At 37.8% G+C, this 20,461-nt stretch overlaps 1 protein-coding gene across 12 annotated transcripts in view; it reads right to left on the bottom strand.

Moving 5' to 3' along the window:
* Window positions 1-20,461, bottom strand: part of DOCK10 (dedicator of cytokinesis 10) — a 280,915-nt gene that overhangs the window by 120,635 nt on the left and 139,819 nt on the right. For all 12 annotated transcript variants that reach the window (XR_003435547.1, XR_003435550.1, XM_027119931.1 and 9 more), the window contains exons 3-4: window positions 20,107-20,196; window positions 1,797-1,879 (exon numbers count right to left, since the gene is read on the bottom strand). Coding sequence is in view for 10 of the 12 variants with exons in the window: in XM_027119931.1 (XP_026975732.1) it covers window positions 1,797-1,879; window positions 20,107-20,196 (173 nt within the window). In the remaining 2 variants the exon portion in view is untranslated. The remainder of the gene's footprint in view (window positions 1-1,796; window positions 1,880-20,106; window positions 20,197-20,461) is intronic.

Genomic DNA, 20,461 nt, shown 5'->3' with positions numbered 1-20,461 from the left:
CTTCCAAGTGCTTGGACATGGCTTACAAGTTGTAACCACTTCTCAGTACTATTTTCAGAAAGAAGAAGTCTCGATGTTAAAAAATGCTTTGCTTTTCAATTGCAGCTACGAAAGGTGTACGACTAAGGCCCAGACATACTGAATGTAATAATTATTCTTGAAGGCCTAGGGTGTGATGAGACCTTCCCAACATGAAGTTTAAGGAAGTTATCTTTTAGGAGTGACCAGAATCTAAAGGAATGTTCAGAGATTTGGTGAAAGTTAACAACCACTGTTTTGAATAAAGACTTGCTGTTTTAGAGGAACATTGCTTTGCTCTTCACAGTAACACTACTCCAAAAGAAATGGCCTGCTTCTCTCTTTTTTTTTTTCTTTTTTTAATTCTCACTGCTACAATCCCATTCTCCATAGAGTAGAGGAGGTAATTTCTTAAAGAGGTAAACCAGATCATGTCACACTCCAGGTTACAAATTTCTAGTCTTCTGTTGCAATGAGAATAAAATCCAGCTCCTTTTCAGGACCCACGAGGTCCCCTGCCTAGTTCCATGGTTTCACCAACCCTTAGGTCCGGCCTCAGAATGACCACTCTGGTTCCCACCTCATGGCCTTTGCCCCTGCTGTTTCCTCTGGGAACCCTTTTCTGGAGATGGCAGTGCTGGTAGCTACGGTTCCTTCAGATCTGAGCCCAAATGTCACCTTCCCAGAGCTACTCCATAACACCCCCTCCACTTCAAATTCTGCCTCCAGGAGTTGAGAGCAGCATTTCCAAGTATCCCAGTCTGGAAAAGATGTTTCTCGGGGCACGGAAAATCTTAGAAAGGGGTGCCCAGATCTAAACCATGTGTCCATTAAAAAGTTAGAAGCAATGCGTATGACCTCAAAGTTTCACTTGAGGGAAGTGTTAATAAAAAGTTAACTTTTGACTGTCTTAAGTGTTTTCTGGATGATGCACATCATTTTAGTTTGATGAACCAGTGTGTTGGGAGATTCCAGTTCTTTGCAGTTCTTTGAATTTAAGCAGCTCCAAGCCCATCCAGGATTATTATATTTTAAAATGTGTTACTCTCTCAGTTTACTTATCCAATAAGTAATTATTGCACACCTACTATGTGCCAGGCATTCTCCTAGGCCTGCAGGGGATTCTGTGAGGAAGAGTCCCTGCCCTTTGAGGGGGGTGGTTAACTTTAGTGGGAGACACAGACACAGAATAAATGACTACCCTAGGTCAGGTAGTTGGTCAGGTGAGCAAATTCTTTATAGAGGTGACATCTGGGCAGTTGCAGAACAATATCACCTTTTCCTAAAGACTTTATTTCCCCATAATCCGGAAAATAGTAGGTGTTTGTTTTTCCTTTTTGCTGTTCTTAGACATTTATCATTCCTGTGGAGGTTGTTTACTTTCGTGCCCTTTGATATCCCAGAGTGAAAATACATGAAACCAATGGCAAATCTGAATGCCATATACAGAACATTGTCAGAAAAAATTTCTGGTCCAAATTTTACTTTTTAAATTCTCTTGTATCTGCTATTGAAAAGACAGCTCACAAAAGAATGACATGGTACTTTCAAACTTTGTTCAAAACCTAAATGAGTATATGTGTCTCTCATCCCAATTCTGTGAGGTTACAAGCAATATATTGTTGAACAAAATGTTCCATCGTGACTTTTACTTTTAAATTTTGTAAAACATACCTTGATACTAGATTAACGTACATGTGTTCATGAACAGTGGCAGAATTTAGGGAACATAGCTTATATATGGAAAAACGCAAGAAGTAATCATAACAGGTTCTTACCGAGGTAACTGTCGAATGTCTCCAGAATACTGTTCGTATTTGTAGTTTACCACATACCACTGGGAACTGTAAAATTTACAAGCCTGAAAGGAAAACAATGGCAATTAAAAATGATCATTCAAACAGCAGCTGTCCTGATAAAGAAGCACAGTGCATTCAGTGCTCGTAATCTCCGGGTTAATGTTAAGGTAGCTATGTTAGCAATTTTGAGGTAGAGAAGGGGCTTGGGCATTATAATCATTTCATTTTCCAGTGAAAGGAAAATCTAACCTTTCCCAGACTCCTAGAGGAGGAACTGTTTAACGTATTTATTCTATTTTTCTCCATTAAGGAAAGCCTAATTTAATCATCCTCTGAATCATAACCGGATATGTCACTAACCTCAAGTATCATCATTTTTCAGCTTTCCTTGGAAAGCCTTCCTTTATGTAACAGTTCTTAGCAGTGAAATATGTTATTATTTATATGCTATCCTTTCATCATAATTTTAGCCCATTTCTTCTTATTCTTGCATCGTAACCTATCCTTTTCCTCTTTATATCAACCCTGCTGTCAGCTTGAAATGAGTTTTCTAGTTTTACCTCATTGCCTTCTGAGCCTAACCTTCTCCCTGATTATTCATCAACTTTATAAATATATGTGAATAAAAGATGACCAAAAAACTTTTAAAAAACAATGTTAATAGCACAAAAGAATTATCTTAGAGCGGTTCATGATGGCTGAGTTTACAGTAGTTACTCACGGCAAATATTTCCCAAACACCGACCCTGTGCCTGTCACAGTACTGACCACAGAGTGGTAATAGGGATTTCACTAGATGGCTTTTAAGATTCCTTTAGATTCTAAAATTACGTAAATCTGGGGATTAAACAGCAACACCAGGATGATAAGGAGACTCTGTCCTCTAGCATTAGTGGGAAAAAATGAGGAGTAATAAACTTACTGCAATGTGAGAGATAAGACCTCTGATCGTCTTTGTAACCAAGAAGGGGACAGCAAATGAGAGCTCTTCAGGAGAGTCATTACTCAAGGTGCGGAAGGGTTAGAGCAAAGAAAGCACGGGCACTGTCTTTGCAGAAACAGAAAGTGGGAAGGAGTGGCTCACAGCGGGGTGTAGAAAGGTGGGTGGAGAACATAGGGTGCGGGCACCTGGCTCAAGAGGCACAGGAAAGGCAGGGAGAAGGGTTAGGGGTCCTTAGCTGCACTGGATTTCTCTAGCCTTGAACTTCCTCAGCACCATAGCTTTATCTGTTCAGGGAAACACCCCGACGCAAATGGGGACTGAGGTCAAACAATGCATGAGACTAGGACAAAGATAGGAGTGGGGGGATGGCGGCAGGGGGACAGGAGAAAAGAAGAGATTAAAAACAGAACAGCAACAAGACAAATGGATGTGGATAACAGTCAAAGAGGATTCAGGGGATGTGTACCGACTTTGGATGGAGAGGAGGAATGTGAACAAAACAATGTTTAGCTAAAATTAAATTTCTTAACTTGCCAATGCCTGAGCCAACTGTGCAAACCACACGTTTCTGGAAGTAAAAGGAAAACTGGACCTTGATATGCTCCCTGGCTAAAAAGTTCCATCTTCATTTTCGATAAAGATGCCAGGAATTCAGGCAAGGAGTACAAGGATCCACAGCATCGCAACCCAAGAGGGCAAAACGTTCATGATCACGGCTCTTTCCCACCCTCTCTCACTTACTTTCCTTTCTCTACACTTTCCTGTAGTTCTCAAACGATACACAATGGAAAACAAAAAGCAAAAACCCACCCCTTTTTTGCATTCCCTTTCAATCTTTTTTTTTTTTCTGGTGCGTAGTTTTACCTAGTTCTCCTCTAAGTATATATTTGAATTGGAATATTGTTTTTATTCACTTAAAGGCATATTCTAAAGATTTTTTAACTTTTGCTTTCTAAATTTTATGACCACTTTAAATAAGTAGAATAAAGTCTCATACGCTAATTTACCAACCAGGTCTCTTAGTTTTGGAAACCATCCATTCATTAATTTGGTCAATAAACATTATTGAACCCATACTGTGTGCCCGGCGTTTTTCCAGGTGATGCAAATACATCAGTGAACAAGGGACACAAATTCATGCCCTCTTGAAAAGTGTGCCCCTGTGAAGAGCTGGTCACAAAAATAAGTAAATTGTGTAATGTATCAGGAAATGCCAAGTGTCATGTGAAAAATAAAGCAGAAGAAGGGGGATGGATAGAGTTGGGGAAGGAGGGACAATTTAAATAGAATGGTTAGGGTAAGTCTTACAAAGAAGGTGACATTTGAGCAAAGACTTATAGAAGAGGACAGAGTGAGAAGTTACTATGGCTACTTCAAATTTTGTGCCATTGTAGAAAAGATGCTTCAGAGTGTTTCTTCATGAATCTGGTCCTCCCATTTTCCCCCAAGTTTGACCCATTTTGGATCATTTTCTTAAGATAGAGTACTCAAAGTTACTCAAAGTTTAAAGATTCTTGATAAAAAACTGCCAAACCAACGTATATTCTTTACAAAAAAAATGCGAACAGAGGGTACCGCACTGAACCAGGAGCTACAGGGCTTTATTCTTGGTCTGGGACTAGTACTGAATTCCAACATGATTTTGGTCAAATCATTTTATTTATTAGGATCTCTGATTTAGCAACTGAACACTCCGTATATTCGACTGGATTAGAAATTTCTCTCTCATAATATCTATGGCTACACTTCCTAATCTGGAGGTTTCGATGGGACAGATGTGCATTGTCTTATTGCCCTGTCTTGCTAGGGATAGTAGCTATGTGTAACCGCGATAAACATTCATGCATATTACACACACTGTTCACGAGATGCCACAGGCTTCACCAAACCTGAGATATGTTAATCCTGAATCGCACTGACCAAAAATGAAGGTGGTTATTTCCTATAATAGTGCAGCCTAGTAAAGAACTACCTCTTTTTTGTTTTGGCAGTGGCAAATGCCTGTCAGATACTGTTCTAGTAGGTGCTTTACATATAATCTTAATAAGCACTCCATGAGATTTTATATTCCCATTTTATAGATCACAGAGGCAAGGAGAGGCTCAGATTTTTGCCCAAGATCCCACATGTGATAGAAGTAGGATTTCAAACTGGATTTGTCTGACTCAAAAAGTCTATTCAACTAATTTATGAGTTGTTTGATATTTGCAGACTTTGAAGCCTTTAAAAAAAAAAAAATCACATCTGGACCACCATTCCAGAGGTTTTCTGTGTTGTTTCTGTTTCTGTCTTGGAGTCAGGCAAACCTGGTTTTGAATTTTGGTATTAACTGTGAGGTCTCAATTAAGCGATTTAATATCTATTTCTTTACCTGTCTAAATAATACCACCTTCATTAGGATCGATTCCTATAAAGCACCTAACAGAGGGTAAGTAATTAACAAATACTTGTTTTTAAAAAATCGGTTTTCTCAGCAAGTTTGACTCAATCTATAAATCACATTCATGACAGCTGATAATAACAACTTGTTTTTCTTGATTTATTCAAGTATAGTTTTGGAGAGCTATCTTAGCTCTGATGATCATAGCGTTCTGTTTGTGTGTGTGTGTGTGTGTGTGTGTGTGTGTGTTAGTTTCTTCTTTATAACAAAGTGAATCAGCTATATGTATACATATATCCCCATATCCCCTCCCTCTTGCATCTCCCTCCCACCCTCCCTATCCCACCCCTCCAGGTGGTCACAAAGCACCGAGTTGATCTCCCTGTGCTATGCGGCTGCTTCCCACTAGCTATCTACCTTACGTTTGGTAGTGTATATATGTCCATGCCTCTCTCTCATAGCGTTCTGTTTTAATCAAATTCCTTCTGAATTTATTTGTTAGGTTTCTTGTATCTGGTGGTAGGTAGATGAGGATTAGGGTTGGACTAGATGACCCTTAAGAATCCTTGTAAACCTGTGATTTCTCCAATTCTGAGAAAGCCAGTGCATTTTACAAACACATAAACATTTCTCCTACATAGTTAGGCATTTTGGAAATGTTACGCATAGAAAGTTATTCGCCATTCTTTGTTCCAGCCCACACACTCGCTCTAAGAAGATCATTAAGATCTATTATAGTTATGACTACAATTCCTCTTTGTCCAAAAACTAAGCTGAAATGACCTGTTGCAAATTCAAAGTCACAGGCTACAACTCTGCTTGCTTTAGTAAGGCAATGGCTCCATTTCCCCCCTAAAAAGTACCTATCTCACAACACTGATTTTAAATTACCCACTTCTTATCCCCTTGAGAAGGGGACACTGCCACAGTCTGCTTCAAAGATGAAGACTGAATATCCAGCAAACATTTGCTGAGCTGGTTAATTTTTCCAAACAGCAATGCCCCGGTTCACATTTTATTTGTTTATTATGTTTGCTTGTTCAGCCTTTATCTTGCCATCTCTGCCTGTTACATGTTTAGACACACAAAAAATTGAGCCAACTCAACATAGTCAAAGGCTTTTAAGTCATTAGGATAGTGTTGCCCAAATTGTATTGTGTCCATGGAGCTTGCTAATTAAAATGCAGGTTCCTGGGTCCCACGGGGGGTTCACTGAATCAGAATCTCTAGAGGGGGCCTTGAAAGGCATCATTCCACTGGGGTGACAGTGTGACTCTGTCCTTGTCATGCTGTCTGCGTATGAACTGAAAGCATTAGGGTCCCAGCTTCACACAGGGAACTCTAGTAACTGAGGTGACCCTCCAGCTTCCCTGTAAGTAAGCACATCCTTTTTTTTTTTTTTTTTGGCGGTACGCGGGCCTCTCACTGTTGTGGCCCCTCCCGTTGCGGAGCCCAGGTTCCGGACGCGCAGGCTCAGCGACCATGGCTCACGGGCCCAGCCGCTCCGCGGCATGTGGGATCTTCCCGGGCCGGGGCACGAACCCGTGTCCCCTGCATCGGCAGGCGGACTCTCAACCACTGCGCCACCAGGGAAGCCCCGGCACATCCTTTTAAAAGAGCAGGGAGCATATCAACTACAGCATGGGGTTTTACTGAGTGGAAACTCAATATATATGTGTTGAATGAATGAATCTTCTATATTCTTTCTTTTCCTTTAGAAATAACTAAACAGGACACCTTAAAAGTTCTAAAAATCTAAATACTTTTGAAAAGATTGGGCAACTATAAAGCATACCCTAAAATACTCTAAACAAAACATATCATTTTTCCCCTTTTCCCGTCCTCTTTGGAGGATCACCAGAATCAATTCAAATCATGTCACGTACCTCAAATAGCAATTTAGGTTTGGCAATGTAATTTGTCCATCTCTTAAAAAGGCTGATTATTAGATTCTGGCTACAGAGTAACAAGCAGGTAATAGATTGCATTTTAGATGCAAAATTATTTTTCTTTCTGGCTATAGAGGTTATTTAATTACCTGACTACTTTCTTGCCAGAAATATTTATGCAACCACAAAAGGTGTTCTTTTTGGCCCTTAGTCACCAATGGGATTAATTCTGTATTTGTAAAACAATGGTGGTGATTTTCATATTAATGCCATTCTTTACAAAGTTTAGAAGTAATTATGGCTATTTTATAAATGTTAAAAAAATGCAGCATCACGAAGTTAAGTGAATTCAGATAAATTATGTATTGAAAGAGTGGCTGAATAATTTATTGTCCACATTGAGGCACTTCAAAGTGAAAGGAGATGCTATTAGCCAGGCCAACAGGTAGAATATGAAACTTCCTGCAAATCAGGACATCGGTCACCCAATAAATACACCAATATTTTAGAAGGAAAAGGCACTGAAAACATTTTTTAATTTAACTTGACCACATTATATATTCCTTTAAAATGCAATCATTAATCTCTGTACTATGAAAATAAGCTGAACAGTTACTGATCTTTTAAAACTTATACTACACTCTTGGGAGAGAAATGAAAATGAGTTTGGACAAAATACATGATGTAACTATAGATCTGATTCAGTTTCAGAAATCATGGTACAATCTTACTTAATAGATTTTTGAGTCTGTTTTTTTAAAATATTACTTGATATTAGATAGTGTTACTATGTGTATAAATAGGCATATACCATGTAAAACAGAATGTCACATCAAATGCCAACCATAACTGTAAATCATTTTTAAACTACTGTGTCTGAATTATAGAGTAGCCTAAATTGCTACCTTTGTTGATTTTAAATTGAAAGTGAATCAAGGTATTTGGTTTGTCTTTAAAAAATGCATTGCACTAAGGCAACTGAACAAACTTTAAAATTAGACTTTCATAAGTCACACCTGTGCCCAATCTGGGGACCTACACTCTAATTTCCCAGCTAGATGTCACAAGTATTTTGTCAGGACATAAATAATGGGTGGTACTAAAAAAAACCTTGATAATATTATGATCTACTTGTTCTTTTCATGTAAGTCATAAAACCTGGGCTGTAATTCAAACAAACTGAAATTTTAGGTTCAAACTTATGATGGTTTTTTTAAAAATTTTTACACTCCAGGGTCCCCGACTTATATTTCTGTCTTAATTCACTTATCACCAAACACTGTAGGATGATTTTTATTGTGGAGAAGATTAGAGGAAGCCAATTTAGAATGGGAACCATTTTACATGTTTGGAAACAAGACTATTATTCTAGGGATGTGACAGACTAGAAAATAAATTTATTCAAGGTGGTTAATGTGAAACACAAAAATATTTTGTTTTCAACAGTGTTTTCCATATACATTTTATCCTAATGCTACTAAAGAGTAAATGCATTTGAATTTACCTTAATCAACATTTGTACGTTTATTATCTTTACTGTCATACATTTAGCGTTAAAAAAAATAGGGTGATCCATTTTGTTCTGACTATGATAGAAAAAAATCTTTACATCTAAGACTAAACTATATATAGGACAACAGATTTTGATATCATTTTTCCATTAAATTCTTGAAGTTGCAAAATAAATATGGCTTTACTTATAAATTTACTTTTAAAAAGTACACACAAAATGAAAAGTCCCTTAACTTCCAGCAAGACCTTCACTAGTGAATTAAGAGCCTCCTTCTTCAAAACAAAAACAAAAATCTTTTATTTGCACTCATTTTATTAAGAAAGGGTTAAGATTTTTTTTTTAATTTGGAGACATGTTTATAGTTGTATTTTCCCTAATATCTTCCAGTAACTGAAATTGTGCATGTACCCCTGATGTCACAGCAGAGGGGTTACTTCTAGATTGAAGAAAACTATGTTTACTGTGCTCTGATCTAAAGTTAACAAATGCATTAGAATCACTCACTTGCTGCCCAATGGTTCAGAATCAGAGAACGGCATTCATTTTTACTTAATTTATTTATACATGCAAAAATAAAAAAGCCCACCTCAGAATCATTTACTGAAAGACTCATTCTTATTTCTGGGTGATGAACTGCACCTTATTCTACATATGAGATTCAAACAATTTGTATAAAGTCCAAAGGCATTTTGGTTAAAAGAATGGTTTCTTTGTCAATGTACACAACAGGCAGTCCAAAATTAAACATAAAGCGTATACAATTATTTCAACCATAAAACAAGTGAAATTCCCTGTGTTTTCTTCAGAAAAGATACATTTCATTCTTTTTAGATATGTTTCATTCAGTTAACAAAACGGGGCAGCATGAAATACATTTGAAATCATGGCCAGCCCTCCTCTCGTCATCATTTTCTTTGAAAAGCCTTAGGATCCACGTTGCTTAAAATCGCTTTTACTTCTCGACATGATGCAGCTTCTACCTTGACTATTTATAATTTTCTCTCGAATTAATTGAATGCCACTTGTCTGGGTCCAAATGGTAGATGAGGAAGAAGAAATTCATTTTCAATATTATACTCACTTGGTCATATATTGTTTTTCATAGTTACAAAATTTTGCTTCTTAATCAATTAAGCAATGTTTCGGTACAATATTTAACAGTCTCCTGAGCTATTTTAAAATTCAGAATGCATAGCTTATTCTCCCTGAAGAGTTCCAACAGTTTTACTGGGTTTACCCTTAAAGCACTTTCTAGGGAAAAGGGACAACAATATACTAGCACTTTCTTTGATAAGATAATACATCTTGCATCTCTTCAGTGTTCAACCCACTGTAATCGGGTTGTGATCAAAGCCTCTGAAACTGCTCTGTTAAAGAACCACCAATGGCTCTGAATTACCCAATCCAGTGAATTACCCAATCTTGACACATTTTGGCATTTTACGCCATTGGCTCACTCTCGCTATTGACAGGTTTTTGTTTCTGAGAAATCAATCTCTCCTTGATTTCTTTCTACCTCCGGGTCCACTCCATCTCCACCTCGTGTGTTGGGCCCTCTTTGCCAGCCCCTTATGTGGGAGCATCACTCAGGCACCTGCCTCATGGCATTCCTGGACAAGCTCTTCCAGGCTCAAAGCTTCAACTTTCAGATCCAGAGCCAGTGCCTACTCTTTCCTTCTACGTTGAGACCTATATATGTATCTTCTTCTTGGATATCTCTCTCTGCATGTCGGCCGGAGAGATTACCTCACTTCCTTCATCCATCCCTGCTTGAGCAATCTGTACTTTCTTCTGGGGACCTTATTTAAATTACCGGCACAACTATCCGGCTAATAGCCCAAGACAGAAACGTGGGAGTCATTGCCAATATAGTCCTCTCCTTTACTTTCTTTTCCGTCACCAACTCCTGTCAATTCTCTCCCCTTAACAGCTCTTTACTGTCACCACAACCATGCTGCTATACGTTAGCACAGATCTTTAACCCAGCTGGGCTATTAAAATAAATAGTCTCCTATCTGTCCAACTTCCCTTCAGTGTTACTCATCCCCACGAGCCAACCAATCCATTCTCTGGTCTGCCTTTAGTTGTTTTTTTCTAACATGTGAACCTGACCTTGTTTCTCTATTTTACAGTAACACTGCAAGGGTTCTTGTTAGTTGTTTTGCAAAAATCTGATCACAGGTCTGTCATTTCCCGTCTGGTGCTGAGCTCCTTGACTATGTTACATCCAGGTGGTATCAGTAGCTTAGTAAGTGATAAATGTTGGTGAACAATAAGCCCAGTCCAATCTTTCATGCAGTGGACAAGGCCCTTTATTTCATATACTTTGTATGTAATCCCCAGTAACAATATAAATCAGCAAGTGAGGAACTTTCTACATAAAGAATTCAACTATTAGTAAAGATAATCAACTCCACCCAGCTAGACTGGGAGTAGCAGTTTCTGTGTATATCTAAAGGGGCAGCTTGTTTAAGTCACTGAATTTGCATTTACCTCTAGGACACGAGAAAACGTAATCTGGTAACTGGATAGGGGATTGAGAGGAGAAATTTAAGGGCTGAAAAAGGTGTTACTCTGAGCTTTATGATTATTATTATTTACTTCCAACTTTGAAATTAACCTTGTTAATACTTACAATTTGCTGCATGAAGATAAATCTATAGAACTGCCATCACTGGGTGTATCTGGGATTGTGTCTTAATATTGTAAGAGGTTTACTCTGGAGAAAGGTAGACATTTTTGACACTAATGATAAGAATTAAGAATGGATGTGCCCATAAAAAGAAAGAAACAATTAATTTGCTCTTTCAGAGGCTTTAATATTCCCTTTCTCTTCCTCACCATCTGCCTTAATGAAATGCATGTCAAAGTTCACCCAAGAGCTGATTCTGTTTGACTTGAGCTGTATTGTGCCCCTAGTTCCTGATGATTTCCTTCCATCAGATTTACAATACATTGGCATTTCTGAAATATATTTCTCAAGATACTTGGGGGGGAACAGAATTTCTCCATGGTAAAATAAACTTGGGAAATAATTCATTCCATATTCCCTTCTAAGGCAGCCTCAATAGATGTTAGCTAGTTAAAGAATCTGTGTGTGTGTGTGTGTGTGTGTGTGTGTGTGTGTGTGTGTGTAAAGAATCTGTGTGTGTGTGTGAGACCTGTGAACATCCTGCAGCTTTCTGCAGGATGAAATTGGTGTCCTGCTCTGATCTCAACCATTTTTTCTCCTGGTTTTTAGTGTGCACTTTCTATGGAAGCCTAGAGATTTCAACAACATTTATCCTGTCTTCTTTGAATCTGGTTTGTTTTCCCTATTCAGTCTTGGGTCCTGTTTTCATTATTGTTTTAAAATTTGTATTGGGGTCTAGTTGATGTACAATGATGTATTACTTTCAGGTGTACAGCAAAGTGAATCCGTTGTACATATACATATATCCATTCTTTTTTAGATTCTTTTCCCATATAAGCCATTACAGAGTATTGCGTAGAGTTCCCTGTGCTATACAATAGGTCCTTATTAGTTATCTATTTTATATTTTTCCTGGAGAATTCAACTCTTTCTGGTCTGGAAACGCTGCTTAAAATCCGAACTTGTCCTTGCCTCAGTAACTTAGTACTTTCGGGATGAGGACAGTACCTCATCATTCTGTGCATGTGTGTGTATACAGACATATTCAGGTACAGAAGTATATATAGATATTTTGCTTCCATTCTTTTAACGTTTCCACAACTCTTAACTCCTCAAGTGTCTTGTGCCTTTGACCAAAGTGAGACGTGGATTCTTGAATTCGGACTGACTCCTCACTTCTTCATGAGTCTACTCCTGCTGCAGGTTGGTTCCTAGAAATTACAGGGGGCTTTGTTGGTAGAGTAACTTGCTACCTTAGTACTCAGTATCTCTCTCAGCCGTTCAGGTGAAGTGGTCCCTGGACCCTTGCTCTCTGTTGGGCCACTGTATTATTCTCAGTTCTCTGCTCTCTCATCTTCTTTGTTAAGAGAGACCAAACCGAGAGCTTAGTGTTAATTAGTGTTTTGTGTATATTAAAATGAAAACTTTGCTACAGAAGTTTTGCTTAAGAAGTCTGCACCCTATTCATAGATCCTTTAATTGCTCCCCTGAGCCCCAGTGGGAGGAAGTGGTGCTTGTTTTATCACAGAAGTGTTTCATACTTTTTATGGTTATAGATGTTGATTTTAAGTCATTTATGAGGATCAGATAAAGACATGGCTCCCCAGTTGTTATTTTCCAAGTGTTTTCATACCATTGCTATATTTATTTTTAGAAACACAGCATCGGCACTATTAATATCCTCACTTAAAGATGGAGAAATTGAGGCAAAAAAGGTTAAATGCTTGTCAAAATGAAGGACATAGTCCCTTGTGGACAGTGGAAATATCCCCATTAGGTCAGGCTATTAAGTGCATGGTTTAAAGGCATTTTTCAAAGGGTCAGAGGTAGCAAAGTTGGTAAGAGCATGGAGCATGGGGTTAGAGGGAGCATGAAGTTAGAGGGATCAGGGGCTTAATTCTGGTTCTGTATGTATTTGAGCAAATATTTAATTGTTCAGGACTTGCTTCGTAGGCTGTAAAATGAGGTAGTAATACTTATAACACAGGATGTTCAAAATATATAGGGAGAATGTTGCTGAACTCTGACTTGTGTTAGTTTAACGTAAGTGTGAGGTGCTTTAGTGGATACTAAATACACCTATACTCTTATTTTAAAAAGGAAAGAATGCCTACTGCCTTTCCGAAGAGGCTCAGAGCTGTCAAAGTAGAGTGTAGAGGGACAATTCAAAATTAGTATTGAACTCCATGTATTTAAATGAGATTCATGCCAGTTTGTTGCCTAGCAACCAGGGTATTTGTCCTTGCCGCCCTGTGGGGAGCTGCAGGGCAATTTAGCACAGGGTGGACTAAAAAGATTGCTTAGTGCAATGCAGCAGCCACTGTAAGGGAAACATGTGTTTCTACGAAACCCTACAAATATCAATGAATTCATTTCAGTGCTGGCTTACTCTGTTTTCAAAACTCCAGCCAATGTTTCTCAAAGTGTGGTCCACTAACTGCATGCATCAGGGTTACAAAGCTACAGTGGGGTGGTTAGGAAGAAGACTGAGACAAGTGTTCCTTCCAGAGGGCAGCTATAGCAAAGCCCACATGGGCAGTCGGCATCATGGTTCAGAGGCCAGGGGCCAGACGGCAGGGGTTGCAACGCCGGACCTGTCTATTCCCAGCTGTATGAGGCTGGACACGTTCCTTCATTTTTCTATGAAAGTTTCATCATCATTAAAAGGTGATGATGATGATAATGACGAAACGTATGTTTGTAACTACTGTAAGCAAAGGGCTGAGAAGCGTATCTGGCACAGAGTTAAGTAGTCAATAAAGATCAGCGGCTATTAGCTATAGAGGTCAAGACTTTTTGCCAGCATAATTCTCTGGGGTCATTTCTCATCTTAACCCAGCTCTCTGGTGACCCTTTTCTTTCTATCTACTGTCTCCAGGCTCAACTATTCATGTTCCATTATCATCATGTAATGTTTGTCTTCTTTCTATCCTAAGGCACAAGTTTCACTTTATCTCCATCCTTAAAAACAAGTACAACTATGGGAAGTTCCACAGGGTTTTCACGGCTAGTGATCCAGAAAAATTAGCAGGGAATAAAAGAGTTTCTTCCCAGGCTTTCTCCACTTTTTTTTTTTCTACTTTAGATCCACACAGTTGGGAAAAACATGGTAAGAAGATTCATTCATGTTTCCAAGTCAGAGGCTCTGCCCTGAGATTTGGAATCTAAAACTTTGGCAGTTACCCGGCATCTGAGGTAAAAGGCATTTCACCTGACTTCTCCTTAGAGAAGTTCTTAAGAGAATCGAGAAGCGGAGGGTGGAAGTGAGTAAAGGAGGAATAATCCCAGCTGCAAGTAGTTGGAAGGAAATTAATATAGGAACAAAGGTGAAGGTGAAAATTCCTCCCCAGGAGAAATAGCAAGACAAAGGCATATTTTGTGGCCAACCTGTTCTCAGCTGAAGTGGACATTCTTAGAGAACTACAGAAATAAAGGGATCGATGTGGCCATTTAAAGTCGTGGTGCAGAAGCTCATGAAAGTACAAACAAAACTAAAGGCCTCTAAGAACCCTAGAATATCCTTAGAAGTCTCCAGTGTTGTACTGACCTAGTTTTCAGGCCATCCTTTCACCAGGGAAAGGAGCTAAACTTGACACCTTGGTTGGATCCAGAGATTGGGGTGTGGTTTCTGATTAGGTCCTGGGATTTCGTCTTTGAGCTGATTGGCCCTACCCCGAAGGCTTACCAGGCAATAAAATGAGCAAAAAAGCTGAAGTTGGCTGGCAACCTAATCCAAGGCCTCGAAAGCCTCAGGTACTAGAGACCCACAGGGGAGAGCTAAGAACCCCTGGTTCGTGTGAGAGCAATTTTCCACAGCCTAAAGGAGAGAGACTGCAGAAAATCTGGAACACACAAATACTCTATATACCCAAAAAGAGGTGCCAGGACCAAGAAAGGAAAGTCCCTAAGATCATGGAAATGTTTATAAGTCTATTCAAATTATACTATATTACAAATGATTAAGAATGGATTATGTCAGAGGAACCTAACTGGTTTTTATCATGGACAGAGAAGCCCAGCAGATAGAATCATAAAGCAAAACACATATGGGATTTTGATCTCTCCATATGATATTTTCATGATCAAACTAAAAAAAAAATAATAATAATAAAAGAATCTGATGAAGTCTCTAAGGTGACTACCTAATAACTTGAAGAATTAAGTTAGATTTTAACTTTTGGAGACAATTTTAGAAAATAGACTCGAGTTGTTTCCAATTCTGGCAGTATTTTTAGGTATATTCTAAGTAATTTTTTTTCAAAATACTTTTTAGTTACATAAATTTGTTTGTAACATCACCACAATACAGAATATATACACTGAAAATCAATTTCTACCTCCTTCCTATAATCCCAAACTTGTGAAGTAACCAATGTTATGAGTTTAATGGGCATTTTTTAATACTTTTTCTAGGCTTACATAACATATTTACATATTCCCATTTTTTTTTAACTCTCCAATGATATACTGTGTATTCTGCAGCTTACTTTCTTCTCTTAACAGCATATCATGGGCATTCCAATTAATACACTTAAATGTATGTAATTTTTTTCCATTAGTTATTATTATAAAATATAGATGTGCCAAAATATATTCAACCCCACCCGTATCAACTGATATTACAAATTGTCTGGTGCTGCAATACTCATGCTTGTAATTGTATTTTTATGCTCTAGTGTATGTTTTTCTAATATTCATGTTGCATATTTATATGTATGACTTATAAAAGATACATTTGAATATCTCAAGGGGTGGGATAGGGAGGGTGGGAGGGAGGGAGACGCAAGAGGGAAGAGATATGGGAACATAATGTATATGTATAACTGATTCACTTTGTTATAAAGCAGAAACTAACACACCATTGTAAAGCAATTATATTCTAATAAAGATGTAAAAAAAAAGATACATTTGAATATCTCAAAAGGCTATAGACATGTGAGAATTACAAACACTGTGTTATAGTGTTTATTTCCCTATAGTCTTACTATCACTAAATGATATTCAACTTAAATTTTTCTTCATTCAGATATTACACATCATTTTTGTTTTAATTTGTATTCTTATGATTACAAGTGTAGCTGGGCAATATTTTTTTGAGTTTTTTTTAAGCTAATTAATTTATTTTTGGCTGCATTGGGTCTTCGTAGCTGCGTGTGGACTTCCTCTAGTTGCAGAGAGTGAGGGTTACTCTGCTTTGCAGTGCGCGGGCTTCTAATTGCGGTGGCTTCTCTTGTTGCGGAGCATGGACTCTAGGCGTGAGAGCTTCAGTAGCTGTGGCACGTGGGCTCAGTAGTTGTGGCTCGTGGGCTCTAGAGCGCAGGCTCAGTAGTTGCGGCACACAGGCTTAGTTGCTCCAAGGCATGTGGGATCTTCCTGGACCAGCGCTCGACCCCTGTCCCTTGCATTGGCAGGCGGATTCCTAACCGCTGCGCCACCAGGGAAGCCCCGTAGCTGGGCAACTTTGTACACCTCTTGGCCAACTTAGTCTTGCTCTTTTTGAACTTCCTGCTTCTATCTTTTTGCTCATATTTTCTTGGGTTATTTACCTTTTCTTATTAACTTGTAGAATTCTGAGTATTAGGAACGTGTGTGGGGCGGTGTGGCGAAAGAACATGAGTTGCAAATGAGTTCACTAACTATTTTCTTTTGGCTTGATTTATGTTCCATTCATCATAAAAATTTAAGACTTTTGTTAAATGTGTTCATTTTTCCATAACTTTCCACTAAAAGAATGTTTTCCTACGTTTTTATAACTTGCGTTTCTAAAATTAAGATTTTAAAAATTCATCTGGAATTAATTTTTACATGTACTGTGACATACAACTCTAACTTCATTTTTGTCCAAAATGGATAGCCAAGTGGTATTTGTTGAATTGTCTACCCTTCCCCAGAGAATCTGGAGTGCCATATTTACCATTTACTAAGTAACCATATGCACTTGGAACTGTTTCTTGATACTCTGTTTCATTTCACTGGCTTATTTTTTTTTAATTTCAGAAGACAGGAAAAGATGGAGTATGTCTCTATTTTTTAAAGCTAACTTTTCTCTAATACCAAAGGAAAAAAGAAAACTAGAGCCAAAATTTCACTCATGAATATAAATGCAAAAATTTGAAAAAATTAGCAATTCTGATGTAGTAAAATATTAAGGTAATAGTACAACTTGAACAAGAAAGTTTATACCAGAAACACAAGTATGCATTCATAGGACAGCAACCTATTATTTTATTACAGTGATAAATTCAAGAAAAAAGCTATTATGTCAATAGGCTGAATATGAATTTCACAACATAGGGTAGCCAGTCTTTATAAGCACTGTGGAGACCAAGAAAGGCCCTTCTTAAACATGATAAAGACCAAGAAAGACCCTTCTTAGACAGTTCTTTTGTACTTGAAACTGTCAGAAAACACCAAAACAAGAATAAGACAATATGCCTGATGTTAGCATTATCATTCAATATTGTTTTAGAGTTATTAGATAATAAAATAAGATAAAAATCAAAGAAACAATATACTTATTAGAAAAAAAGAAATTTAAAATTTTTTTGCAGATGATGTGACTACACACCTAAAAATTAAAAAAAAAACCAAACTATTAGGACCAGAGAGTTTAGTAAGCTAGTTATCCATATTTCAAAATCAATACCTTTTAAAAAATATCAGCAATGAACAGTAAGGAAAGGAAATGGGTTTTAAAAACTCTACTCACGTTTGCAACAAAACTATAAAATATATAGAAATAAACAACAACAAAGTTAAAGATCTTTATGAAGAAAGTGAAACATTTTAGTAAAAAACACATAAAAAGACCTAGTTAAATATTCCCTGTTAGGCATTCAATATCATAAACATTTCAAATCTTACCTAAGTCAACACATATTTCCTGCAGGACTTTGCAGACCTGGTCTCAATGATTCTGATTTGCTTGTGTAGAAAATGATTTACCAACTCTTTTTTTTTTCTTTCTTTTTTTAAACAGTGATGCCCTACTAGATATTAAGACTTCCTCTAAGGCGACTGTAAACAAAATATTATGGCACTGACGAAACATTTTTATCAGTAAATGTGAAAACAGTATACTCAAATATCCTGATGTTATCTGAATTTGCACTTTTTTTTCTTAACCTTCTTAGGAGATGGTGTAATTCAATGTGAACTTTGAGAAAATAAATATGAAATGATAGAATTGGGGAAAAAAAGGCAAATCTATGGTAAAGATGATCTGGATTGAATAGTCCAAAATAAAATATGTATGATTAATCAGATTAGGATCAGTATGTACACTAATAAAGCTAGCTTCTACTCGCACAAATATGTTTAAGAGCTGAGAAAGGGTTTTGCTATTTTATGCAGCTTCATTTAAATCCTAATTGGGATACGCTACTTTCTCAGGATTAAAGACTGCATTTAGATCCCACTACTTTCAGTCTGACCTGTGCTGGGCTAAATGATATCATTGCATATTCTGTAAAGGAAGGACTGACTTCGTTTATTCATTCAATAGACATCTACTAAGTAGCTGTTAAGTGTGGGCCCAATCCCTGCCCCAAAGCCACCTGCAGTCTGGTTAGAAGAAGTAGCAGTTTTATAGGCCTCTTCTACACCAACTAAATGCAAGTAGATGCTACACCAACAGACTTTTATCAGTCCCTTTAAGCTGTCCACGTGGTTTTCCCATTAACTATTTCTATAGTTAATACTTGAAAGAAATATTTCTCTTAAAATAGAAAGTCTGTGATCCAAAATTCTCACATACTATGGCCCTTCCTACAACTCAATCTAAACAAGGAAAATAAAATTAAATCTTTTTGTTAAGAATACTCAAATAAGGACTAATCTCCAAAATATACAAGCAGCTCATGCAGCTCAATATCAAAAAACCAAACACCCCAATCCAAAAATGGGCAGAAGACCTAAACAGACATTTCTCCAAAGAAGATATACAGATTGCCAACAAACACATGAAAGGATGCTCAACATCACTAATCATTAGAGAAATGTAAATCAAAACTACAGTGGGGTATCACCTCACACCGGTCAGAATGGTCATCATCAAAAAATCTACGAACAATAAATGCTGGAGAAGGTGTGGATAAAAGGAAACCCTCTTGCACTGTTGGTGGGAATGTAAATTGATACAGCCACTGTGGAGAACAGTATGGAGGTTCCTTAAAAACCTAGAACTACCATATGACCCAGCAATCCCACTACTGGGCATATACCCTGAGAAAACCATAATTCAAAAAGAGTCATGTACCACAAGGTTCATTGCAGCTCTATTTACAATAGCCAGGACATGGAAGCAACCTAAGTGTCCATCGACAGATGAATGGATAAAGAAGATGTGGCACATATATGCAATAGAATATTACTCAGCCATAAAAAGAAATGAAATTGAGTTATCTGTAGTGAGGTGGATGGACCTATATTCTGTCATACAGAGTGGAAGTAAGTCAGAAAGAGAAAAACAAATACCGTATGCTAACGCATATATACAGAACCTAAAAAAAAAAAAGGTTCTGAAGAACCTAGAGGCAGGACGGGAATAAAGATGCAGACGTAGAGAATGGACTTGAGGACACGGGGAGGGGGAATGGTAGGCTGGGACGAAGTGAGAGAGTAGCATTGACATATATACACTATCAAATATAAAATAAATAGCTAGTGGGAAGCAGCCGCATAGCACAGGGAGATCAGCTGGGTGCTTTGTGTCCACCTAGAGGGGTGGGATAGGGAGGGTGGGAGGGAGACGCAAGAGGGAAGAGATATGGGGATATATGTATACATATAGCTGATTCACTTTGTTATACAGCAGAAACTAACACAACATTGTAAAGCAATTATACTCCAAAAAAGATGTTAAAAAAAAAACAGAACTAAATGGGGTGAAGCGAAGCTTTATAAAATAAAGGGTTGGAAGCACTGCATTTACCTCTCTCACCAGTAAACTTTCTGCTTTGTGCTCTGCATCTTCGGGTACGGTTGAGTACAATGTTCGTATGTCCCAAGGAACTGTGGCAGTCTGAGAGGAACAAGGAAAGAAAATTAAGCCTTCCGTCTTAAAGCACTGGGCAGACCACTATACCAAAGGCACAATAAAGAAGTGTATGAGATCTTAGCATTTAAGGATAAGAGAAGACAGAGAAACTTCCATAGTTCTTACCAATTTAATCTCTAGGAGGGAAGATTCAAACCTCTTTGGATTACCACCACTGGCATTACAGTTAGTCCCCCCTGCTCCATGGTTTCAGTTACACATGGTTAACCAGGGTCGAAAAATATTAAGT

The sequence above is a fragment of the Aethalodelphis obliquidens genome, unplaced genomic scaffold (genome assembly GCF_003676395.1).
Source record: "Aethalodelphis obliquidens isolate GAN/ISIS:26980383/991018 unplaced genomic scaffold, ASM367639v1 scaffold2, whole genome shotgun sequence".
In the NCBI taxonomy this organism is placed as follows: domain Eukaryota; kingdom Metazoa; phylum Chordata; class Mammalia; order Artiodactyla; family Delphinidae; genus Aethalodelphis; species Aethalodelphis obliquidens.
Note: the sequence above shows the minus strand (reverse complement) of the source record. Positions and strands in the feature narration are given on the sequence as shown.